Genomic DNA, 27,462 nt, shown 5'->3' with positions numbered 1-27,462 from the left:
ACTCTTGATGCCCTCCCTCCTGCTCCCAGAAAACCTGACTGGTATTACAGAGTACCGGATTCTCACAAACACCTGTACAGAAATCCCGCTGCAGACCTGGAGGTAATTATGAAGGGACCTAAGAGCTAAGGCTAGTTCTAAAAAGAACCTTATTCCTCCTGACAAAGATTCCAGAGCTCTGGACAGATATGGTAAAAAAGTATGCACCCTTGCAACCTTAGCTATCAGAGCACTCAGCTGTCAGTTCCACATGTTAAAATTTCAACAACACACTTTGGAACTATTAAAACGAAAGATCTGTACCTTTTCTGACTGTGCCAACTCAAGAATTAGCAGATTTACTGCACTCTACTTGTCAAGTAGCTAAACACACTTTACACTCTAGATATGATGCCCTAGAAGCCGCAAGCAGGGCAGCAGTGTCAGGATCTGTCATTAGGCGACAAGCATGGTTGAAGGAACAAACTTTGCCTGATCATGTCAAATCTAAATTACTTGATTCATCTTTGGATAAGGACCGATTTGTTTGGAGTAAAAGCAGAACAGATCGTTAAAAAGATGAAAGACAAAGCAAAATCTATGCAAACAGTAAAAGATTTCCTTCAGGAGGAACAACCTCCTAGGTTCAGCAGGAATTTTCCCTCTAAACACTGGTCCTTTCCTGCAGGGACAGACCACCCAGACTCCTATCCCAGGGTCAGCAGAGAACCAAATGGTGGACCAGTTCCACTCCAAAGGCAGGGAGTTATAAGCCCCCCCTAGGGTAAAAATCCTTCAAGGACTCCCTCTCCCCCTTCGGCACTCCTTTCACTCACCAACTACCAAGAACCATTGGGTTTTAAATAAATATATTTTTTCAGGGATACAAATTTCCTTCTACTAACTCACAATTCTAAGCGGGTACCCTTACCTCAATATCACTGAGCAGGGGCACTAGAGCTTGTCCAAGATCGCTTATCCGTAGGGGCAGCGGAACTGGGTCCCCTCAGATCCATCAAGCAAAAGCTCTTATTCCACACTAGTCCTTGCTCCTAAGATAGAACACCTTCCTGGCGGTTACCAAATTCAAAATGCTAGCTTGGCAGCAGTTGCTGCCTAGGCTGACCAAAAATGCATGGTTAGTTACCCTACCTCTACAAGAGGCCTTACCAACAGCCATAGCCTTTGGAGGACAGAAAAACACACAAATTTACTCTGATCTGGACAACTGCCTCATTCAGGCAGATGGAAAGAATAGCTTCCTCAGGACCCTCTTTTTCAAAGCCCTCCTAAACTCCCTCAGGGTGCCCCATCTACTAGAAGAAATCGGGTGAAAATACCATCCAGGAAGATTATTTTCTTGGGAACACTGCTACACAGCAGCCCAAATGGCCTTCCTAACCCCATAAAAGCAGAGATTCCTGCAGCTTTTTCTCGCCAACTAGCTTCCAGAGGTCGCCGCACGGCGAGGAAGTCCCTGTAAGCCTTGGGGTACATGGCAGCTTGCAGTCTTCTAATTTATTTGGCCAGGCCTCACATGAGAAAACTTCAGTGGCACCTAAAGAACTTGTGGAGTCTGCACACTCTACCTCCAGGGACCTCTCAACAGTTGATCCCCTATATAGGGGCTGAGTTTTTCTGATTGGCAGGGACCTCTGCCCAGATCTAGGGTCTTTCCTTCAACCGCTGCCCAACCTGGTAGACCTACCACCGACGCCTCAGACTTAGAGGGGGGGGTCCTCGCCTAGAAGGCAGGTGCACCCAAGGTCTTTGGGGATGCCCACCACCTTCCCTTACACTTCTACCAGAAGAAAATGATTGCAGTACAAAAGGCTGTAACATCCTTCAAACCCCATCTCAAGCCAGGGGTTCTCATAATCAAAACAGACAACACCACAGTGATGGGTTACACCAACTAATAGGGAGAGACCCTACCTTACTCCTCCATGCAGGCCAGCCAAGAACCACAGGCTGGCAGCTTCTTCCATGGAGCTACACCTGATGGCCAATACCCACCTGGGATCAACCACATCCTGCCAGACCACTTAAGCAGAAACTTCCTGGACCCCCTCGAGTGGCAGCTATACTGAAAAATCCTTTCACAAACCAGCCAGGTATGGGGTCTCAAGAGCTGGATCTTTTTGCTTCGCATCCCAACCAGCAGCGGAAAAGATTTTATACCAGGGGGGTATCACCACCTAGCCTGAAAGGTGGATGTCTTCACCTCCCCCTGGAACACTCTTATTTGTGTACTCATTCCCACTTATCCCCAAGGTACTGGTAAAATTAAGGGAGGAGAGAAAAAAGGACATCCTCCTTGCTCCAGATTGGCCCAGACAACATTTTTACCCCTTACTGATCAGCCTGACCTTACAGCCTACCAGCCAGTATCCCCCTGATCTTAGACCTCTTAACTCGGGGAAGGGGGGTATGTACCCAGATTCGCATACATTCAGACCATCAGCTTGGCAAATAATCAAAAGGCAGACTAAGGAACTCTGTTTAGCAAACAGATCCTACACATTAACACAGAGGCCAGATGGCCCAGCAGCAGAAAATCTTATGCAGGCAAATGGAAAAGATTCTGCTCCTGGAGCCAGTCCAGAGGGGAAAATACTTCACCACCTTCCGTCCGTCTTATCTTGGACTACCTAGTGGAGCGACTTAATACTGGCCTCTCTTCCTCTGTTAAAATCCACGCCTCAGCCATTTCAGCTCATTTTCATGCATAACAGTCGCTGTTATCCCACCTTTTGATTAAACAATTCCTCAGAGTGCCTTCTTAATATCGGACCTCCCAGAAGGCCTCCCACTCCAGCCTGGGACCAGAATTACGTTTTGGGGAAAACCAACTCTACCACCCTTCGAACCTTCTGCCTCGGCAGAACTTGAATACCTCTCTTGAAAGACGTTTTTTCTCCTAGCTATAGCCATAGCCAGAAGGGTTTCACATATTCAGGCGCTGATGACCATTGAGCCCTTCAACTTCTGTGTAGACAGGGTCTCCCTCAGGACTAATCCCTTCTTTATACCCAGGGTGGTATCTAATGTAGCTATCTGCTAGGCCATACCTCTACCCCCTTTTCCTAACCCTCAAAACAAGGGGGAAAGAATTCTGCACTCACTAGACGTGTGCAAACAGTTAGGATACTATCTGGACCCTACTAGATCCTTCAGGTAATAAGGCCACGACCTTGTCAGCTTCAGCGCAGGGGCAGAGGGAAGCCCATTTCCAAACTGTCCTTTGTATCTTGCACTGTATTCATTTCTGCTATACTTTGCAGTGGAAACATTCCACTAGGGCAACCTACACTTCCTCAGCATTCCTCAGAGGAGTTCCCACCGGGGACATTCTGGAAACTTCCACTTGCACTTCTGTCCATACCATTACCAAGGTTCACCACCTACTTGTATTCTATAAGGCCAGGGCAGGGTTTGCCTCTGCAGTTCTGCAGGGCTTGCTGACCCATTCCTAGGTCTCTAACCAATCCTACCACCCTTCTCAGATTTGGGAATCCTCCCACAGGTGACTGCAGCAGTGAAACATGAACAACATAGTATAGTTGTGTACACTTAACATAAATGTAGATGTTAAGAGTGTATTCACTGTTGCAGATATTACACTTGTGTTATCCTGCTGGCAGGCTACCCGCAGTCAGCCCGAATTCCAAAGTCCTGGTCCGGCATCGGTTGCTGTCGCCTCTTCCCTGACGTCAGAGCGCCAGGGGTATATAAGATGCAGCTGGCGCCATTTTCTTCAGTCTTTCTTGCCGCGCGGTGCCCAAAGCAAAAGCAGTTTGCAAGTGCTGGTCGGCCGACTCCTGAGATGTTCGAGTTCGAATTTCAGATCCGAAGTCTTTATTAAAGCCAAGTACCCCATTGGGGAAACTTTTTTCTTGCTCCAGACAGATGTCAGAAAAAGTTAACAATTGCATTTCTTGTGGGAAGCAATTACCTCATAAGGATTTTCACTCTTACTGTATTCCTTGCCTAGGCCCTGACCACGATGTTGCTTGTTGTCGGTTTTGTGCTAGATTTAACCAACGCACTATTAAGCGTCAGTACGATTTTGCTTTTCATTGCTTTGTCCGCATATTCAATTATACAATGCCGGCGGAACAGCCGACCGGAGTCCATAAAAAATGCAAGGATAAAGACAAGGACAGGCATCCAAGGTCCAAAACTGACTATGAGGCTTCCTCTAAGCTAGTCGTCGGTTCGCCAGTTCTCAGTGAGGCGCTTTCGCAGCCCCTGACGCCTGCTACCTCAGAGCCACAGGCCGCTTCAGACTCCCACGTGGAGCCGACTGGGCCTCTGGAAACTCAAGGTATTGGATCCTCGGAAACTTCCCTTAGATGGGTCCGGAGCCGCTGTGCAGGCATCGGCTTCTGAGGGTGTTTTCAGACCTACACAGTTATATGTAAAGCCATCTTCAGCTTCAAAGCCAAAGTACAGCATTCTTCAGGACAGACTTCCATGCGTAAAAAACAGATGGTCAAAATGGCCGAAGACCTTATTACTTTGATCAGGGGTTCCCATCCCCCTCCTGATAAGAGGCCTAGGCAAGAGACAGAATATGAATCTTCAGATCAGGTTTCCATTTCCTCTGATTCCTCCTCTGATCAGGAATACTCTCTTCCTCCTTATGAGGATTCTGATGCTGAAAAATCTATTTCTTCAGCTTCTCCTCCTGAGGATTACTATTTTGGGGGAACCCTGCATACTATGAGGGAGCACTTTCATTGGGAGAGCCAGGATTATTCAGAATCCAAGAAAAGGCTCTGAGATTTTCTTTTACTTCCTCAGCACAGGCCCCTTGCTATTCCTCCTGTTCTGGACATTGTAGATGTTTTTTTGAGTCCGGCCTGTCTCCAGACTCTATACCCCCTGCACCCGTTAAGCAAGACAGGTACTACAGGATTTCAGATTTAAAAACCTTGCTGCTGACCCAGAAACTATATCTCAGGGTCCTAAGGGGTCAAGGCTTCCACTGCAAAAAACCCTGTTCCCTCTGATAGGGATTCTAGAGCACTGGACAGATGGGGGGAAAAAAGTTTACACTTCTGCTACCTTGGCTGTAAGGGCTTTAAATTGTCAGTTTCATATGCTTAAATATCAGCAATACTTAATGTCACTATTAAAACAGAAAATGTTGACAAATTCTTAAACTCATAAAATCATCCAAAAAAAATAAGAGAGAGAAAAATAGCTAAAAAAGCAAAAAAGAGGAGACAAGGCGAGAAAGCTATATGTTAGAAACCCTCTTTTAGCTTCCCCAGAGATGCTCATAAGAGAAACAAATGATGTGAAGATTACTACTAGCTCAGAATGATGAAGAATACTGGCTGACAGGTTCAGTGCTGCCTTCTCCCCCTCCCCCAGGTTCAGTGGTCTAGTATACCCCCCGAAGCAAAAGGAGAGATACATATACCAAATCAAGTGCAGCCCCAAAACTCCAAAGAGCTTCAACAGCATCCATGCTCTCTCGGGAGCAGCATCCACCCCGGCTGTGTGCTCCCCCCTAACTCAATGAGGAATTAAACCACCTGACAGCTGTTTAATTAAAAGTTCCTACCTCTGGATACGTACCCAGGGAGTGGCGCACTGCAACTGTGGTCCCATCTGACTGTGGTCCCGTGCCTCCACAGACCCCTGGAAATTACCGCCCATTAGCTTGATTTAGCCCTATCTGCAAAGCCATGGAGAGGATCAGCCATGGAGGACCTCATAAAGAGACCTTATAAATAAAGACATAGCTCCAACCATAGTCCAGTTTTGTCAAAGTGGCAGATCATGCCTAAACTTGGTTGACTTTACTTTTGGTTGTCTTTGGAAGCCATTGATGAGGGAAAAAGTCCAGGAAAGGCACCTCGACCTGGCTAAGGCTCTTTCTATACAATACCCCCAATACCATCATTGAAAAACTCATCAGCTAATAAATGTTAACCCATACATCACATACATCAAACAAACTGGCTGAAACCAGAACCCACAGGGTCAGAGTTGCTGGCGCAATTGTCAACTCAAAAGCCTGTCACAAGTGGTGTCACAAGTGGCCTGGCCCAGGGCTCAGTCCTGGGCCCACTCTTTTTTTCCTCAAGTACAAGCAAACACAGGAGGGTTATGTTGAGTGGTAGGATGACAAACTGCAAACTGGGCCAAAGTAGAAACAACATACTGACACAGATATCCTTCAGAAGGGTCTCACAAACGATCACAGTGCGCGAGCCACTTGCCTAAAGTTAAATGGCAAAAATGCATAGTCAACCCTTCGAAAAAACAAGGTGGGAAAGCTACCACTACCATGGCAATCCACTGAGCACAGAGAATGAATTATCAGGAAGGGGACTGGGGCTGATAGTATAGTGGTAGTCTGTCATTCGACACATGTGTAGCAAAGTAGTTAGGAAGTCACTAGGTCATTGCCCACCTTATCATGAAGGGATTCTCATCTAGATCAAGGGAGGTCAGGTCTCATCTTTTTCATCATCACTCATCAGACCAATGATGTACAATGCCCCATTCTTCGAATGTATCTCCGAGCCTTTGCAGCAGCTGAGAAGGCCAAAAAGTTCTCACCAAAAGGATAAAAGGTCTCAAAATCTGGTCCTATGCTGCCCCACTGAGAGAACTCCAGCTCTATTCAGTCGCCATCGCTGCTCAGAGGTGACCTTGCTCAACATACAAGGCCATGTCAAAACCCCAGATTTGATGAATATGTTTCACCTCAAAATCTAGATCCATCAGAGCCACAAGGGCGGAGACTTAAAAAACCAAAACACACGGGCTACACAGCGTGCTGGAGGGATAGTAGATTCATCACCCAAAGACCCCTGCTGTGACAAAAACCCTGTACATGTGAGGCAGAGCACTCGCTGGCTCCCTTGTTAGAGAGAAATCTTGACCAATGGAGGGAGATCTATATACCCCCCCAGGAATTACCTCCAGTGTCACTGCTCGACAGCAAGCACATAAAAATAATGGGTATAGTTCCCCATACTAAAGGGGTGTACTAACACAAAACAATGTGGCTTAGGCTTAAATGCCCTCGGGCAGATAGCCTAGTATGAACCTATGAACCTATGAGGAAATGCAGGATGTTATGTAGTCCTATCTCGCCTACATTCTTCACCTGTGGGTTCGGAGCCGAATATCGGCTCCAACTCGGCCTATTTACTAGCTCAAAAGTCTTTGGCTGGACTAAGATGGTATCCCACAATACACTGCTCAACATCCCCAGATCTCGTTTGCCTCTTGTAGAGCTCGGACGTGGTCTCGACTTGGCTGTGGCTAAATATTGCTTAAACTTTTTCCTTGGAAAATTTGCTGATTATTATTATCAAAAAGAAAATAAAGCTTTTCATTGCTATTGTTGCTGTGTTAGTGTTTTGTGAGTTGAGTGTTTTGTGCTTTGTGGTATCCCTAACTTCCCTCGGGCTAGGCCCATTTTAGTTAGAGGACCTAGTCCTCCATTGTGGTGTTTGTCTGGCTGTCGTTTTGGTGCGTTATAGTTCTTAAGTTGAGAACCGTTTTAGTTAGAGGTTCTCCCCTGTGCATTGGTTGTTTCTTGTGTTTTTTGTTGACTCTCGGTCTGTGCTAGCAGTTTCCCGCCTTTTGTTAGTAGCGGCTGCTACTGTGTTTGGCCTTAGAATATCAAAGGAGCAGAAAGAGCATAAGCCCTCGGGCTTTAAAAAGTGTACAAAGTGTGCTTATAAGTTGTCCATCACAGATGGACACTCGGACTGTGTTTACTGACTTGGAGCCATCCACCTACAGGAGTCGTGCAGTTTCTGCCACGCCTTCAGTCCTTGGGTGCTCCAAGAGAGGAAAAACAAATTAATCGTAAAGGGACTGCTAAAACAGTCCTTTGAGGAGGATTTAGGTTCGGTTCCCAGCTCCCAGTCGAAGTCTAAATCCTCCAAATCCAAGAAGAGGTCTCCGGCTCCATCTATTGCTTCGGAGCCACCTTCTAAAATCACTATTGTTGATTCTACTTCCTCGGCTCCACAGTCATCGGGGCCGCAGGAGGTAGCTGTGTCTAGTGAGTCTGCGTCTGCTCCGATCGTACTGGAACCCATCCGGAGCCGGTCGCCAATGTTTGATGCAGTGTTCTCCAGATAGGAGGTCTAGGTCTCCATCCATCTCCTCCAAGTCCTCCAGGCTTTCCGATTTGGATGTAGATAGGGTGGTGCAGAGGCTCCTACAGTCGCCAGTGTTGGCCAAACTTTTCTCGGCTCCGGAGCTGGCTCTTAAGGTTGTTTCTGCTATTCCTCCTCCGAGCGCATCCTTGACATCGAAGCCGGTAAGCTCCGCTCTGAGGGACATTCCTGCGCCGGCTCCGATCCCCAGCGGGGTTTATCGGTGCCCGCATCGGCTCCGACCTTGTCGGTTCCGTCCACAGGGTTCGAGACACGGGTCTCCTCGGTCGGACCCGAGGGGGAATGCCTCGGAACACCCTTTGGATGTCCTTCAAGGATGCATCTGCAGTCATCACATATGGGTTGTCCTGCCTCAGGCAGCCCTTCGGTCGGCCGGATTCCAAAGTCTGGGTCTGGCGTCGGCTGATGTCGCCCTTTCCCCGACGTCACCACGCCTGGGGTATAAAAGCGTCAGCCGACGCCATCTTCCTCAGTCTTTATTGCCGCGTGGTGCCCGAAGCAGAAGCAGTTCGCAAGTGCCGGTCGGCCAGCTCCTGTAATTTCGCTATCCGAAGACTTCAAAAGCTAAGTACCCCGTTGGGGACTCTTACTTGCCTCAGCCGATGTCAGAAAAAGTTAATTGTTTAACTTGTGGGAAACAAATACCTCATAAGGATTTTTGTCTTCCTTGCTTAGGCCCAGACCACGACGTCTCTGCCTGCTCTGCCTTCAACCCGACGCACTCTTAGACGTCGGTCGGAGTTCGCAGAAGAGTTTTTTTGGGGACAGTTTTGCTTACAAAATGCCGTCGGAAACCCCGACATCTCATTTAATTAAGAAACGGAAAGACAAGGACCGACACGCGGGCCGCGGTTTCGGCTGAAACCGTGGCTAGGCCTACCGCGAGGGTCTCGGCTGATACAGAGTCCTTGGAACTTCCGAACCCTGAAATAATACAACCGACAGCCTCGGTCCCGGAGGCTCCTACCGAGTCGGTCACAGAATTGCCTTCCGAAACTGGTGTATTGGAATCTTCCGACACCATTCCTGTAGATAGTTACACCAGCACGTGGAGCAGCCAGGCCGCCTGCATCCATGTCTATTAAGGCCTTCACCAGGGCTAAAGCTGCAAATCACTCTAAAGCCATGCCTCCCAGAGTTATTCCTCAGGGACCTTCTTCTAGTTCACAGATTTTAACTTTAGCAGAGGACCTGATCTCCTTAATTAGGGGCTCACAGCCTCATCCGGACAGGGGCTCCCAACCCCCTCTAGACAAAAGGCCCAGGATGGATCCCCCTGATCCCCTTTCTTCAGAGGAGGCCTCTGTTGGCTCAGATCACTCAGACTACCAGGAGGAGGCTTATTCGGCCTACGAGGATTCGGATGCAGAGGACTCTATTCCCTCAGCCTCCCCTCCTGAAGAGCTTTCCTTTGGGGAGACCCTTCACTCTGAGAGAGCATTTCAAATGGCAGGGCCAGGAATATTCTGATTCCAGGAAAAGACTAAGAACTTTTCTTCATTTACCTCAGCATAGACCTTTGGCTATTCCTCCTGTTTTAAATGTGATTGATGATGTATACTCTGATTCTAGTATGACCCCTGACACTTTGCCTCCGGCCCCTGTTGAGCCTGATAGGTATTACAGGGTCCTGGACACACATAATTTTCTTTATAGGGCCCACTCTGCTGACCCCGAAACTATTTCACAGGGCCCTAAAGGGGTTGCAGCTGTTACTAAGAACCCACTCCCCTCTGCAAAGGAGTCCAGGGCATTAGAGAGATGGGGTAAAAAAGTGTATACTTCTGCCACTCTTGCTATGAGGGCATTAAATTGTCAATTTCACATAATACAGTATCAAGAGTATTTGTTAGAAGAAATACATAAGAAATTGTCTTCTTCTGAACCCCTGGACCGTAAATCCCTTCAGGATCTGGTACACAATTCCCAGCAGGTTAGCAACCATTTCTTGCAGTGTGGCTATGATGCATTGGAAGCTTCATGTAGGTCAGCAATGACAGGTGTTGTCATACGCAGGCATGCTTGGCTGAAGGAACAATCTCTGGCAGAACATGTTAAAGCTAAGCTTTTGGATGCTCCACTGGAAAAGCAAAAGTTATTTGGTTCCACTGCTCAAGACGTCCTAAAGAAATTTGAGGAAAAGGCAAAATCTGTACAAACAGTTAAGAATTTCCTTCAAGTCCAACCGCCTAGATTCAGCAGAAACTGGCCTTCCAAGAATTGGTCCTTTCCGGACACAGAAAGATTTCAAAGGGGCAGAAACAGACGTGCCAGAGGTAGAGGCCAAGCTAGGGGCTCCTACAGAGGCAGTCAATGGCAACCTCCAATCCAGACAGGCAGAGGATCTGCAACTGTTGCACAAGGACAAACTCAGTGACTCTGCTTTGATTCCGCCAACCAGGGCTCAATTAGAAGCACCTTTGAGCGGAAAGCTTTCTTTATTCTCAAGAAATTGGCACAACATTACAAGAGACAAATGGACACTCCAAATAATAGACAACGGATACAGGTTCCATTTCCACACATTGCCAAAAAGAAAAGGCATACCAGGTCTGCCACCAAATCAAAGGACAGAGGCTTTGAAACAAATCTCAAACTTACTACAAATGAAAGCCATAGAAAAATTTCCTATTTCAGAACAAGGCCAAGGATTTTACTCCAGACTATTCCTTGTTCCAAGAAAAGAGCATCAATGGAGGCCTATTCTCGACTTGTCCGTACTGAATACTTATCTCATAGTGCCAAAATTCAAAATGCTGACTACAGCAACTCCTTCCCATGCTGGGCAAGGGGTCTTGGCTGGTTACTCTAGACCTCAAGGAGGCATACCTGCATGTCCCTATCAGACAAAGTTGCAGAAGATACCTCAGATTTCTTGCAGGGTCAGAGCATTATCAATTCTCAGCATTGCCCTTTGGCTTATCTACTGCGCCCAGAGTATTCACGAAATGCCTGGCATCAGTAATAGCACATTGCAGACTCCAGGGGATTCAAATCTACCCATATCTGGATGACTGCCTTATACAAGCGGACAACCAACAAACTCTGATAAAGGACTTCAATTATGCCATCAATCTTCTACAGGCCTTGGGATATACAGTCAACATGCACAAATCAAGACTTGTTCCATCCCAAAGAATAACCTTTCTGGGTGCGGATCTAGATACAACCACCCAAATGGCTTATCTCACAGAAGAAAAACAGTCAACTACCGGATTACTTCAGGAATCTGACAAGACAAACGGCTGACTGCAAGGAAAATCCTGCAGGCCCTGGGTTACATGGCATCCTGCATTCTTCTGATTCCACAAGCAAGGCTACATATGAGAAAGCTACAGTGGTACCTAAGGAGTTTATGGACTCAGCACAGTCACAGTTTGGAAACTTTAATCCCACTCATTCCATGCCTTCACAAGGAATTTCTGTGGTGGGCTCAGGCCAGCCAGTCCAACAGAGGGCTGCCTTTCACAAAGCCAAAAACCTCCCAAACTATTACAACAGACGCTTCAGACCTAGGTTGGGGAGCTCACATTGAGGGCAGTGGTATCCAAGGACAGTGGTCACGAAAGGAGCTACGCATGCACATAAAAAGAAATGCTAGCAGTGATACATGCAATCGAGGCCTTCAAACTCTTTCTGCATCAAGGCCATCTACTAATAAGGACAGACAACACCACAGTTATGTGGTACATAAGCAAGGAGGTACCCATTCTTACCCTCTGTGCAGACTGGCAATGAATCTATGGGATCTTTCCTTGAAACTCAATATACAGCTACAAGCTCAGTTTGTGCCAGGGAAGGACAATACACTGGCGGACAGCTTAAGCAGAAATATCATGGATGCACACGAATGGATGCTGCACCCAGACATTTTCCAGCAGATAACACAATCTTGGGGGAGCCCGGACATAGATCAGTTTGCTTTGGCGCTCAGCCCTCCGCCTCCTGGTTGTCGCCACCCTTCGACGAGCTCCTTTATCTGATTTGTCGGAGGGTGTGGGAAAGTTCTGACTCTGTGGAGCCTGTCCCTTGACACCCCAACAAATTTTTGTCCGTTCCCCAAGGAAAATAATTTTTGACAAAGGGAGTTCCGGTAGATGCTATGGTGGTGGCGGCTGTCACCAGAAGGAAGTTGCTGAGTCTTCCTCTTCGGTCCATCCTCCTAACAAGGAGTCTAGGACTATGGACCGTTACGGGAAGCATACACTGTCTTCAGCTACCTTTACGTTGCGGTCGCTGAATTATTTGTCTCATTTCACGCAGCTCCAGAGAGATCTCCTTAAGGAGTTAGGAGATACTCTAGCGGGTAACGTACCTGAGGCGGTGGCTCAGACTGTCAACGCTCAGCTCTCTACCCTCAACTCCATCGCTAACTCGTCCATGCGACTTATTTCGTATGCGGCCTAGGGAGCGACTAGGGCGGCTAGCTCACGGGTGGCTCTCAGGAGGCAAGCCTGGCTGCGCCTGTGTCACTTTGCGGAGGCCTTCAAGTCTTCCTTCACTGATGCCCTCTTTGATGGTTCCTCTTTGTTCGGGACCAAAGTGAGACACCCTCACCAGGTGCGAGCAAGAGGGAAAGACCTTGCCTGCCATGGGAGTCTGTTTTTCCCTCCCGTCGAGACCTTATCCCAAGGCTCAGCAAGGGGGAAATATGTGGTTCAAGAAATCACAAAGGTCCTTTCCTGCCGCACAAGGTGAGACCCCCTCCCGAGGCAGGGGAGGGGGGGTCGTATTCAGGTAGACGTCGCCCCAGAGGCAGGGGGGCCCCCCGCAATTCTGGGGACCGAGATTCCTTTCATGGTTCCCCATACTCTCAGGGTGTGCCCGACTGTGCTTATCTGGAGCCAGTCGGGGGTCGAATTTCCCAGTACCTGGAAGCCTGGGTCAACATCACCCAGGACCGATGGGTATTAGGGATAATTGCCGGAGGTTACACCATCCCATTCTACTCAACACCCCCTCCCGTCAAACGGATCCCAGACGTTCCACCCAGTCAAAGGGATCAAGCAGCATCAGAGATTTCTCAGCTGCTAGAAAAAGGAGTCATCCAACCAGTCCCCCCAGACCAGATCGGATTAGGGATTTACTCAAGATTCTTTTTGGTTCTGAAAAGAACGGGGGAACCAGAGACTCATTTTGGATCTCGGCCAAATCATTACGTACGCAAGTCCAAATTCCGGATGGTCACGCTACAGTCGATTCTCCCATTGTTGGGGAAAGAAGTATGGATGTGCTCCATCGACCTGAAGGATGCTTACTACCACATCAAAATGGACAGAGCATCCAGATGTCATCTATGCTTCCGGTTGGGAGCCAGGCATTTCCACTTTAGAGCCCTGCCCTTTGGTCTCACAACAGCCCCCAGGGCATTCACCAAGTGCATGGCAGTGGTGACTGCTCACTTGAGACGTCAAAGATTCCAGGTGCTTCCTTACCTGGACGACTGGCTCCTCTCCGCCTCCACCATCTACTTCAAAACAGAGATACTACCATCAGTCTGTCACCAGTTAGGCATTACAATAAACTGGAAAAAACCTGTCTTGATACCCTCACAGCATTTCTCATTTATAGGAGCAGAGTTGGACACTATTCGATTGAGAGCATTCCTACCACTGGAGAGGATCACGGGGTTGCAACAACAGGTTCGTACGATGATGCCTGTGAGACGTGTGAAGGCAAGGCTAATTCTTCAATTACTGGGAACAATGGCGTCTACTATCATGATGGTCCCGTTAGCGAGGTTACGTATGAGGATCCTACAATGGCTCCTATTCGCCCAGTGGTCCTTTCAAAGACTACCGCTATCTCATCCAATCTTAATCACAGACAAATGCAAGCAGGACCTCAGTTGGTGGCTATGCAGCAACAACTTAAATGTAGGGAAACCGTTTGTACCACCCAACCCGGTAGCCACGGTGACCACGGACGCCTCCCAGATAGGGGGGGGGGGCATTATCTCGGCAGGATGGTCCAAGGCACGTGGCAGGAGCACGAGATAGACTTGCACATAAATGTCCTGGAGATGAGGGCAGTGCTTTTTGCGTTGCAGGCACTTCAGGATTTCTTCCCTCTAGGGACTATTGCGATACACTCAGACAACATGTCAACAAGCAAGGAGGAACCCGATCTTACCCTCTGTGCAGGGAGGCCATGAGAGTGTGAAATTGGGCGATAGCTTCCCAATAGTCCTTGGTGGCAACGCACATCCTGGGGAAAACCAATGTGATTGCAGACAGGCTAAGCAGAGCGATCCTTATGCCCTACGAGTGGTCCCTGAACCGCCGGGTGGTGGAAAGCATATTCAGCAGATGGGGTCAGCCTTGCTGCGATCTGTTTGTCAGTACCCTCAATGCGAAATGCAGCAGCTACTTCTTGCTGATCCCCCCCCGCACCGGGGGAATCTCCCAGGGACGCTCTTGCGCACAATTGGCCCTCTGGTCTACTTTACGCTTTCCCTCCGTTTCCCCTCATCTCAAGGGTGATTCAGAAAGCGCTGTTCTTGGGAAGCAGGTTGATTCTGATAGCGCCACACTGGCCTCGACAGATATGGTTCCCCTTCCTTCGACCTTACATTGTAGATACTCCTTGGATTCTGGACCCTCGTCCGGACTTGCTGACATGCATGTCGGGACAGTTCCACCCCTCACTGGGGACCCTCTGGCTGACGGCCTGGCTACTCCACTTCCATCCTTAGCCAGGTGTCATGATGTCCTTCAAGGATGCATCTGCAGTCCTAACATATGGGCTGTCCTGCCTCAGGCAGCCCTTCGGTCGGCCGGATTCCAAAGTCTGGGTCCGGCCTCGGCTGATGTCGCACTTCACCCGACGTCATAGCTGCTGCGAATTGGGTATAAAGGCATCAGCAGACGCAATTTTCCTCAGTCTTTCTTGCCGCGCGGTGCCCGAAGCAGAAGCTGTTTGCAAGTGCCGGTCGGTCAGATCCAGAGATTTCTAATACCGAAGACTTCTAAAAAGCTAAGTACCCCGTTGGGGACTCTTTCTTGCCTCAGCCGATGTCAGAAAAAGTAAATAATTGTTTAACTTGTGGGAAACAAATACCTCATAAGGATTTCCACTCTTACTGCCTTCCTTGCTTAGGCCCAGACCACGACGTATCAGCTTGTCTAGCCTGTGCTTCCTTCAACCGACGGACACTTAGACGTCTGTCGGAGTTTGCGGAGGAGTTTTTTGGTCCCGCTTTTGCTTACAAAATGCCGTCGGAGACTCCGACTTCGCAATTAGCTAAAAAGCGTAAGGAAAAGGACCGACACCCACGGTCCGCGGTTTCGGCCGAAACCACGGTTAAGCCTACCGCGAGTGTCTCTGTTTCGGCTGAAACAGAGTCCTCGGTTCTTCCTTCGGCCGAAAGCATACCTCCGACAGCCGAGGCCTCTCACAGCATGGCTGAATCTGCTACCAAAATTTCTCTTGCTGTAGCAGGCACCCAGGATTTATCAGATACTATTCCTTTAGACATATCTACTCCTGCACGTGGAGCTGCTAGGCCCCCTGCCTCTATGTCCATCAAGGCTTTTTCTAGGGCTAAAGCAGCTAAATCTTCGAAGGCCTTGCCTGCTAAAACCCCACACAGGCCTACTCTAGTTCCCAAATGCTTAGCCTGGCTGAAGATCTCATTTCCTTGATCAGGGAATCCCAACCTCACCCAGACAGGGCCTCTCAACCCCCTCCAGAGAAAAGGCCTAGAGCAGAGCCCCCCGAACCAGTTTCTACTGACTACTCCTCGGATGAGTCAGAAAATTCAAATCCTCCAGAAGGCCCTTATTCTCCATATGAGGATTCTGATGCAGAAGACTCCATTCCTTCTGCCTCCCCTCCTGAGGAATTTTCTTTTGGGGAAACCTTACATGCTATGAGAGCATTTTCAATGGCAGGGCCAGGATTTCTCAGATTCAAGGAAAAGGCTTAGGACCTTTTTACATTTACCACAGCATAGGCCTTTAGCCATTCCTCCAGTACTAACAGTTGTGGATGATGCATTTAATGATGCCTGTACTGCTCCAGACTCTCTTCCCCCGGCCCCTGCCAAACCCGACAGATATTACAGGGTCCCGGACACACACTTTCACTTGTATAAGGCTCCTATTGCAGATCCTGAAACCATTTCTCAGGGCCCCAAAGCTGTAGCAGCTGCCTCTGCCAAAACCCTCCCCTCTGAAAGAGAATCTAGAGCATTAGAGATGGGGTAAAAAGTTTATACTTCTGCTACTCTTTCGGCTAGGGCCTTAAACTGCCAATTCCACATTATCCAGTATCAGGAATTTTTGTTAGACCAGCTAAATAAAAAACTGTCCTCTCCTGAACCAATAGACCGTAAGTCCCTTCAGGATTTGGTACATAACACTCAGCAGGTCAGTAATCATTCTTTAAAATGCGGCTATGATGCACTGGAGGCTTCCTTTAGGTCAGCTATGACTGGAACCGTGATCAGAAGGCATGCATGGTTAAAAGAGCAAACCTTACCAGACCATGTCAAGTCAAGGCTCCTAGATGCTCCCATGGAGAAACAGAGTTTGTTTGGCTCCCCTGCACAGCAAGTGCTAAAGAAGGTGGAAGAAAAAGCAAAATCTGTTCAAACAGTCAAGGATTTCTTACAGGTCCAACCTCCGAGGTTTAGTAGAAATTGGCCTACGAAGACTTGGTCCTTTCCAGACACCTCCAGAGCACAGAGAGGGCCAAATAGGCACCCAAGAGGCAGAGGTCAATCCAGAGGGGCCTACAGGGGACGTCAGTGGCAGCCTAACAACCAGAGAAGTACTGCCACAGATCCAGCTACTACCACTTCAACAGGACAGACACAATGACTTGGCTCTGATACCGCCTACCAGGGAACAATTGGAAGCACCCTTAGGCGGAAAGCTAGCCTTATTTTCCGTAAACTGGCATTACATTACAGGAGACAAATGGATTTTACAGACAATAGACAAAGGCTACAGGTTTCACTTCCACACTCTACCAAAAAAGAGAGTAATGCCAAACCTTCCACCAAACCAAAGAACAAACGCTCTAGGACAAATCAACCGCTTACTAAGAATGAGAGCTATAGAAAAGGTACCACCTATGGAACAAGGGCAAGGATTTTACTCCAGACTTTTCCTGGTACCAAGAAAAGAAAACCAATGGAGGCCTCTTCTCGACCTGTCCGCTCTGAACACGTATCTCATTGTAAAATTCAAAATGCTGACCCTACAGCAACTTCTTCCCATGCTGGGCAAGGAGTCTTGGCTGGTGACTCTAGATCTCAAGGAGGCATACCTGCACGTCCCTATACGACCAGATTGCAGAAGATACCTCAGATTTCTTGCAGGATCAGAGCATTATCAATTCTCAGCATTGCCCTTTGGCTTGTCTACTGCGCCCAGAGTATTCACGAAATGCCTGGCATCAGTAATTGCTCATTGCAGGCTTCAGGGAATTCAGATTTATCCATACCTGGACGACTGCCTGATACAAGCGGACAGCAAGACCAAATTAACACAAGATTTGGAAAAAGTTATACAACTACTACAAGCCCTGGGATTCACAGTCAACATGAAAAAGTCAAGACTGTTACCATCCCAGAGGATAACATTCTTGGGTGCAGAATTGGACACTTCAAATCAGATGGCTTTTCTCACAGCAGAAAAACAAAAGCAACTACCACTCTATTTCAGGGCATTGACAACACAGAACCAGCTTACAGCAAGGAAAGTCCTGCAAGCCCTGGGTTACATGGCATCCTGCATAATATTGGTTCCACATGCCAGGCTGCATATGAGGAAGTTGCAATGGTACCTAAGGAATTTATGGTCTCAACACAAGCACAGCCTAGAAGTTCAGATTCCAATAATTCCATGCCTGAAGCAAGAATTCCTGTGGTGGGCTCAGGCCTGTCTGTCGAACAGAGGACTGCCCTTCCACAAACCTCACCCAAGCCAGACTATCACCACGGACGCCTCGGACCTAGGCTGGGGGGCACACATGGTGGACAAGTGTATACAAGGCCTATGGACACAACACCAGCTCAACCTACACATAAATCAAAAAGAGATGCTGGCAGTCAAACAGGCAATCCAGACATTCAGACCGTTTCTTCAACAGGGTCATTTGCTGATAAGGATGGACAACACCACAGTCATGTGGTATATTAACAAACAAGGAGGCACACATTCATATCCTCTATGCCGGATGGCAATGGACCTGTGGAATGTAGCCCTGAACCTCAACATTCAGCTCCAGGCCATATTTGTGCCAGGAAAAGAAAATATACTAGCAGACACCTTAAGCAGAACTACCACAGATGCCCACGAATGGATGCTGCATCCAGACATCTTCAAATCCATTACAAAGAAATGGGGACTACCAGAAATAGACCTGTTCGCATCCCCACACAACCACCAATTGAGGAAATTCTGCACAAGGACATCCCACCCACTAGCTTGGAAGGTGGACTCCCTCTCCTTCAGTTGGGAAAACCTGACAGCATATGCATTCCCACCTCTTCCTTTGATGCACAAAGTGCTGCTGAAGATCAAAGAAGATCGGCCAAGGATCATCCTGATAGCTCCAGACTGGCCGAGGCAGCATTGGTACCCGCTACTGAGGAGTATGGCTCGATCACACGCATGGCCTCTTCCTCTAGTTCCTTTACTGCTAACACAGAACAACTTCAAGGTCCTACATCCAAACTTGAAAACACTACAGCTGGCCGCCTGGAATATTATATAAAACAAAATAACCCAGAATTATCCCAGAGGGTTAAAGACATTATACTGGAGGCTCGCAGACCCTCCACAAGGAAGACTTACTCAGCCAAATGGAAAAGATACCTCATTTGGAGTACAGCAAAAGGGGAAAGTGTATCATTACCAAACATAGCTAACATCCTGGAATACTTAGCAGACCTTTTCCACAATGACCTGTCTTACTCCTCCATTAAGATTCATGCATCAGCAATTTCAACAAAATACAACATGGATCCTCCAGTCTTTTCTCATCCTCTACTCAGGCAGTTTCTGAGAGGAATTAAAAATGTAAAGCCTCCAAGGAAGCCACCTTTGCCTACATGGGACCTCAACTTTGTCCTGGAAAAGTTAACACTTCCCCCTTTCGAGCCAGCAGCAACAGCAGAGTTACAGTTCTTATCTTGGAAAACTGCTTTCCTGCTTGCAATCACTTCAGCAAGAAGGGTTTCTGAATTACAGGCATTAATGGCAGTACAGCCCTTCCTTATCTTCCACCAGGATAGAGTATCCTTGAGAACCAACCCTACTTTTATGCCGAAGGTGGTCTCCAGGGTATCATTGATCCAAGCAATACATCTACCAACATTCTTCCCCAACCCACAGAACAGAGGGGAAAGACTACTACATACCTTGGATGTGCACAGACAATTGCGCTACTATCTGGACAGAACCAAGAACAATAGAAAAACTGACCAGCTTCTGGTAGCATATGCAACAGGAATGGAAGGAAAAGCAATTTCAAAACAGACAATCTCAAAATGGATAGGAAATTGCATTAGATTTTGTTACTCTTTTCATGGAAAGACAACTCCAGAAAACATCAGGCCTCACTCCACAAGAGCTACAGCCACTACTACAGCTTTCTTACGAGGAGTGGCTACCAAAGACATTCTAGAGGCTGCTACTTGGAGCTCCGTGCATACATTTGCCAAGCATTATAACCTACCTTTATACTCCAGATCCCGAGCAGGTTTTGCAACTGCTGTTTTGCAAGGGATCTTAACTACACCATAATGATTTTAGTGCCTCCTCCCCCAGTTTGGCTATGGTATTCTACCCATATGTTAGGACTGCAGATGCATCCTTGAAGGACATAGTACAGTTTTGTACCTACCATAAATGTAGATGTCCGAGAGGTATGCATCTGCAGTCAGGATTACCCACCCTCCTTCCCCTCTGTGGTACTCCTAGGGTGTTTGCCCATCTTGTAGCTAGCTGGGGGAATCTATTATGGTGTATTTGTTGTATATATGTATATACATGTTATTTTTGTTTGCTCTCTACTGTTTGGAATCATTTGCATTTATCCAAATTTAGCCTTCCTAGAGGGCACCTGGCATCTGGGACAAGAAACACTGAGGAAAATGGCGTCGGCTGATGCCTTTATACCCAATTCGCAGCAGCTATGACGTCGGGTGAAGTGCGACATCAGCCGAGGCCAGACCCAGACTTTGGAATCCGGCCGACCGAAGGGCTGCCTGAGGCAGGACAGCCCATATGTTAGGACTGCAGATGCATACCTCTCGGACATCTACATTTATGGTAGGTACAAAACTGTACTATTTTTTCCCCAAACGTGGTCCATATTCTTTCGTCCTCTCATAAACCGTCCACTAGGAAGATCTACTCTAGCAAGTGGAGAAGGTTCTCAATATGGGCCCAGTCCAGAGGTATTGACCCCTACACTGCCCCCATCGTTTCTGTTTTGGAATTTCGGTCTGATTTGTTTTACCAAGGGTCTGCCTCAGCCACCATCAAAGTTCAGCTGGCGGTGATTTCAAATTTTCATGTAGCTTATGAACCTAGCTTAATGGCACACAGAACTGTGTAAAGCATTCCTGAAAGGCACTCTTCTGCTTCGTCCCCCTGTATCTCAACCTGTTATGCCCTGGGACCTCAATTTCGTTCTACAGGCTCTCACTCTCCCACCCTTCGAACCTGCGGCCTCCTGCGACTTAAAATTTCTTACATGGAAATCTGCCTTTTTGATGGCTATCATTTCAGCTAGACGAGTATCAGAAATCCAGGCCCTATCGGTCAAGCCCCCATATTTGATATTCCATAAAGGTAGTGTCTCTGACCAAATCCAGGCTTTCTTCCCAAGGTGGCTTCTTTATCAAATATTAATCAGTCCATTGAACTGCCGGTCTTCTTCCCCAGTTTTTCCAACAAGGCAGAGTACCAGTTTCATCTGTTGGATGTTCATAGACAACTGCGCTTTTATCTACATAGGACAAAAGATTGGCAGAAGTCAGACTAGCTCTTTGTTTCTTTTTCAGAGAATCGCTTGGGGGTCTGCGGTTTCCAAGGTCACCGTCTCTAGGTGGATAGCTAGTTGTATCTCGTTCATTTATGAGGCAGGGGGAAAGAATCTACCCTTTCCAGTCTGAGCACATTCTACAAGAGCGGTTTCCACTTCCACAGCCTTTCAGGCTAGGTTATCGATGGATGATATATGTGCAGCTGCAACGTGGGCCTCTCCTCACACGTTTGTCTCCCATTACAAATTGGATGTGGTGTTCAGGGTCAGAGCATCTTTTGGCTCTACACTGCTCAGGAGTATTTTCCATTGAGCCACCCAGGATGTAGGTGCTAGGGGCACTGTCCCACAGGTGAAGAATATAGGCGAGATAGGACTACATAACATCAATATGTTATGTACTCACCATAACGTTAGATGTATGTAGTCCAACTCGCCTCACATTCTTCATTACCCCCCACCGTCACCCAGGCCTGGGGAATTTGGAGGAACACCATGTCCTTCTCGTGTTGCAGAGTCCCTTTGGATAATTTGTTGCAGACCGTGTTGTTAAGGGTGTGTCTGTTTGGGTGATGTATCTAATACTTCTGTTGGCAGCAAACTAGATCTGGGGATGTGGAGCAGTGTATTGTGGGATGCCATCTTAGCCCAGCCAATCAAAGACTTTCAAGTTAGTAAATAGGCCGAGTCGGAGCAGATATTCGGCTCCGAACCCGCAGGTGAAGAATGTGCGGCGCGATGGACTACATCTAACGTTATGGTGAGTACATAACTTACTGATTTATTGCATGCAGCTGAACAGGTGGGAAAACATACTTTGCAATGTGGTTTTGATTCTTTGGAGGCCTCTTGTAGGGCCGCTGTAACCTGTGATTAGGAGGCATGCTTGGTTAAAGGAACAGAATCTGCCTGATCATGTTGAAGCAAAATTATTAGACGCTTCATTACAGCTTGATACTTTGTTTGGTGTTAAGGCAGAAGAGGTGTTGAAGAAAATGGAGGATAAAGCGAAATCTATGCAGACAGGTAAGGATTTCTTATAGGTACACCCACCCAGATTTAGCAGGAACTGGCCTTCAAAAAATTGGTCCTTTCCAGTGTCAGGCCACAAAGAGGCAGATCCCAGCCCCAAGGCTCATACAGGCCTAAACAATGAGGTGCTTCTACCTCCAAAAGCGGAGAAGCAAATCCCAACCTTATAGGAAACAGTCCCAATGACTTTCCTCTACTAGTACCAAGCACTTATCTTTTGGACGCTCCCTTAGGGGGAAAGCTAGTACTTTTTTCACAAAACTGGCACATGATCACCCAGGACAAATGAGTCTTGAATATAGTGTCAGGGTTACAGGTTCCACTTTCACACCCTGCCAAAGGCAAAAGGCATGCCAGCTCTGCCACACAATCAATGGGCAGAGGCACAAAACCAAGTTTCATCCCTCATGGACATGAGTACCACTACAGGAGCAGGGACAAGGATTTTACTCACTTCTTTTCTTGGTACCCAGAAAGGACAAAGCCTGGAGACCAGTACTGGATCTGTCCATTCTAAACACTTTTCTGGACATTCCAAAATTCAAAATGTTGACTCTGCAGCCGCTTCTGCCCATGCTGGGCAAGAAGGCTTGGCTTGTAACCTTGGACTTAAGAGGCATACCTGCATGTCCCAATCAGACAATATTGCAGAAGATACCTCAGATTCATAGCTGGCTCAATGCACTACCAGTTCTCTGCACTGCCCTTTGGCTTATCTACTGCACCCAGGGTCTTCACAAAATGCCTGGCACCAGTAATTGCTTTTTGCAGACAGAGGAAATCAGATATATCCCTACTTGGACAACTGCCTTATTCAAGTAGAGAACAAGGACATTCTACTAAAGCATCTGGCGTTTCTGAAAAGATTGCCAATTTGCCTAGGGTACACAGTAAACGAAAATAAATCAAAACTAGTACCTCTCAAGAGATAATATTCCTGGGTGCAAGCTTAAATACAACTGCCCAGATGGCCTGTCTCACGCCAGACAAACAAAGGCAACTGACTTCTTTCTTCAAAATGTTGGCAACAAAAACCCAGTTAACTGCAAGAAAAATTCTGCAGGCTTTGGGCTTCATGGCATCCTGAATTCTGTTAATTCCATATGCAAGACTGCATATGAGGAAACTTCAGTGGTATCTAAAAAGTGTTTGGACTCAACATTGTCACAGCCCGGAAAAACTTATTACCATCATTCCCTGCCTGCAACAGGAGTTTCGATGGTCACAGGCCTGTCACCACAACAAGGGACAGCCTTTCACTTTACCCACTGCCAGGCAGACAACAACAGATGCATCAGATTATGTCTGGGGGGCCCACATGACAGGAAAATGTATTCAGGGCACATGGCCCACAAGCCAAATGCATCTTCATATCAATCTAAAAGAAATGCTGGCTGTCCAGAATGCACTGACAGCTTTCAAGGATTTACTTCATCCAGGACAACTGCTGATAAAGACTGACAATACTACAGTCATGTGGTACATAAGCAGGGAGGCACGCATTCCTACCCCCTCTGCACGCATTCCTACCCCCTCTGCAGACAAACCATGATTTTGTGAAATACAGCATTGACTTATCAAGTACACTTGCAAGCACAATTCCTGCCAGGAAAGACAAATACTCTGGCAGACGAACTAAGCAGAAACCTCATGGAGCCACACGAGTGGAAACTAGATCCACAAATCTTCAGTATAATAACAAAGAAATGGGGATGCCCAGGCATGGATCTATTTGTCTCCCCTCACAATTGCCAACTACAGAGATTTTGTACAAGGACTTATCACAAGCTAGCATGGAAAGTGGATGCTCTATCATTCAGCTGGAAAAAACCTACAGTATATGCCTTTCCTCCACTGCTTCTCCTCCCCAAGGTACTCCTAAAGGTCAGACAAGAGAAGCCAAAAATGATCCTGATTGCCCCATTCTTGCCACGCCAGCACTGGTACCCAATCCTAAAGAGCTTGTCTCAAGGCCCAGTCTGGACATTACCTCAAATACTACCTCATTTACTGACCCAGCAAAGCAATCGGATACTGCACAGCCAACTCAGAACCCTAAATCTGGCTGCATGGCAGATAATGTAACCGTTTAGGACACACCTCTCTCCAAAGCAGTTATGGATGTTCTTCTGGAGGCCAGGAGGCCCAGCACCAGAAAAGCATATGCAGAAAAATGGAAGAGATTCTGTGCTTGGAACCAGGTACAATGCATTGACATGCTTGTACCAAATATTCCTCAGATTTTACAATACCTTACTGAGATGCTGGACCAAAGGCCTATCCTTTTCATCGATTAGGATCCATGACTCTGCCATTTCAGCTCATTACAATACGGACCCACCTATTTTTTCACATCCATTACTAAGGCAGTACCTCAGAGGGGCCAAAAACATAAGACCCCCAAGAAGAGCACCAATACCTGCATGGGACCTCAACTTTGTCTTGGAAAAGCTCACACTGCCTCCTTTTGAGCCAGCCAATACAGCCGACATAAAATTCTCATCATGGAAAACAGCTCAGCTCATAGCAATAACTTCAGCAAGAAGAGTCTCAGAGTTACAGGGCATTAATTGATTAATTGCTTAATTGTCTGAAATTTAATGATATATAATCTCACTGCTGTGTTTGCAGTGAGTTGTGATCCTTGAAGGCGAATTGCCGAGGTACCAGATCGTGAACAATAAAGAAGGATTTACTGGTGAAGTACTGGCTGTTTGGTGTGTTTTGTTTTTTCCTTTTTCGCTGTGTTTAGTTACTATTACAGGGCATTAATGGCTGTGGAACCTTTTATCATTTTCCATCCAGGCAGGGTTTCTGTAAGGACAAGCCCAACATTTATGCCTAAGGTAGTACCTGTGTGTCTCTTAATCAAACCATTCATTTGCCTACATTTTAACCAAATCCCCAGAATAAAGGGCGAGACTTCTGCATTTTGGACATACATAGACAGCTACGCTTCTACTTGGACAAAACTAAAGCTTTCAGAAAGACTGAGCAACTTTTAGTGGCATATGCTGCAGGATCACAAGGAAAGACTATCTCAAAGCAGACTATTTCAAAATGGATAGGACACTGCATTCGTTTCTGCTATTCACAACATAGCAAATCAGTACCTAAGGGCATTAGGCCACATTCAACCAGGGCAGCAGCCACCTCAGCAGCCTTCCTCAGAGGAGTACCAACCAAGGATATCTTGGAGGCTGCTACTTGGACTTCAGTGCACACTTTTACAAAGTGCTACCACTTACCTCTTTACTCTAAATCCAGAGCAGGCTTTGCCACTGCAGTTCTGCAGGACCTCATAGCCACTCCTAATTCTGTTTAGACCCAGCCACCCAACCTCAGCTGTGGGACTCAACCCAAGTGTAATGACTGCAACAGTGAAACACGGTGAACATAGTACAGTTGTGTACTTACCATAAATGTAGATGTTAGTGTATTCACTGTTGCAGTCCAGGTTACCCACCCACCATCCCCCTTTCTTTGCTGGGACTTATCTGTACTTCTCTAGTCTATACAACCTATATAGTGTATTTGCTTGTAGATGAAGGTAATGTTTATTTTAGTGCATGCTTTTTTATAAGCAATGTTTTTAGCCTACCCTTCTGGGGGCACCTGACATCTGGGGCAAGAAAAACTGAAGAAAATGACTTCTGCTGCATCCTTTATACCCCTGGTGCACTGACTTCAGGGAAGAGGCGACAGCAACAGATGCCAGACCAGGACTTTGGAATTCGGGCCGACTGCGGGTAGCCTGCCAGCAGGATAACTCAAGTGTAATGACTGCAGTAGTGAATACACTCTAACATCTACATTTATGGTAGGTACACAACTGTACTTAATGGTTTTCCACCCTCCTTCCCCCTTATATCTTCTTTCTTTAGGGAGGCATGAGTTTCTAATGGTGGCTTTCAGCCACCAGGACCAGTTTACCCATATCTACTTGGGCTTGACTGGTTAGGGCAAGAAAAACTGATACAATGGCGTTGGCTGGTCTTCCTTAATAGCACTGACAACCTGATGTCAGACAGCAAGTGACAGCAGCCGAGGCAGAAAAACATTGACTCTGGTATTTGAGATAGCCGAAGGCTGCCACAGCAGGGATAACCCCCTACAGGTGATGACTGCAACAGTGAATACACTCTAACATCTACATTTATGGTAAGTGTGCACAACTGTACTTTTCATATGTCCACATTAGTTTGTGCTGCTAGCTCAGGTTGTAGCTGAATTAAGTTTGGGATTATTCCTCTGACTGACAAAAAAATTTAGTATTTGAAATAAGTTTGTGAATTTTGCTTTCTTCTTTTAGGTTAGAAACAGCTGCTTGCTTTTGAGCCTGAGAACCGGATGCCTTCATTTGTAATGGGATGATGGAAGTATTCTTATGTACAGGCATTGCATGTTAAGTTTTAACGCATCCTTTAGAAAAGACTGAATGGGATGAATGGCACCTGCATGTAGCTGGGCATGGATCCTACTAGTGTTTTCTCATCTGAACCTTGCCATCTATTTTCAGGCTGAAGATGCTCATGCTGTCGCTAGAAAGCAGTTGGAGAAGGAGACACTTATGCGGGTTGACCTGGAGAACAGACTGCAGACTTTATCTGAAGAGCTTGAATTCACAAAAAATATTCGTGAAGAGGTACAGTAGATTCCATTTTCTTTTTTTGAATACATAAAACTAGTTAGCTTTTTGTAGTTTTTTTTTTTATATATATACATGTCTTTGAGTCTGGTTTGATGTTTAGAATTTGTTTGCTGAAGTTAAATTAATGTGATTTTAAACAGCCATTCTCGTATGTAAACGTATGAAATAAGTTAGAAATTTCACTTTATTTTGTAGTCTAGAAATGTCTGCTTGCTTTGAGCCCATATAGAATTATGTGACAGCTGTAGAACCTAGCTCAAAGAAGAGTTATTCGTTTTCATTTGGTGTGCCCTAATATAAACTTTTGTTTTAACTTGTGGAATGTTAGTCGCATAACAGGTAGCCCACCTGCATTTGGTACAGAAGGCTGTGGGTTCTATTGCCACATTGGATAGACTGACACTGCAGTGCAGCATAAAGAGGGGTGCTGCACTCCTGAGTGTGCTTCACTTTAGATGAGATGAACAGAGATCTTATCTGCTTGAGTTGGTGGTAGCTCAGGTGGATATAAATGATACCATGGCACCCAGCAAAAAGTATCAGGGTCCCTTGTTTTTAGGCAAGGCTCAAAAGACAAACCCACCTCCATAGGTATCACAAGGGATAAGAAACTAAAAAAACCCCAAGGTTTTGCTAAAG

General features: G+C 46.8%; 1 protein-coding gene across 2 annotated transcripts in view; it reads left to right on the top strand.

Moving 5' to 3' along the window:
• The window catches only part of LMNB2 (lamin B2), an 859,966-nt gene that overhangs the window by 219,711 nt on the left and 612,793 nt on the right, over nt 1–27,462 (top strand). For both annotated transcript variants that reach the window (XM_044090624.1, XM_044090623.1), the window contains exon 4: nt 26,692–26,817. In XM_044090624.1, coding sequence (XP_043946559.1) covers nt 26,692–26,817 — 126 coding nt within the window. The remainder of the gene's footprint in view (nt 1–26,691; nt 26,818–27,462) is intronic.

The sequence above is a fragment of the Protopterus annectens genome, chromosome 13.part0 (genome assembly GCF_019279795.1).
Source record: "Protopterus annectens isolate FY-2018-M chromosome 13.part0, PAN1.0, whole genome shotgun sequence".
Classification (NCBI taxonomy): domain Eukaryota; kingdom Metazoa; phylum Chordata; order Ceratodontiformes; family Protopteridae; genus Protopterus; species Protopterus annectens.
The sequence above is the reverse complement of the archived record's forward strand: the minus strand, read 5'-3'. Positions and strand labels throughout refer to the sequence as shown.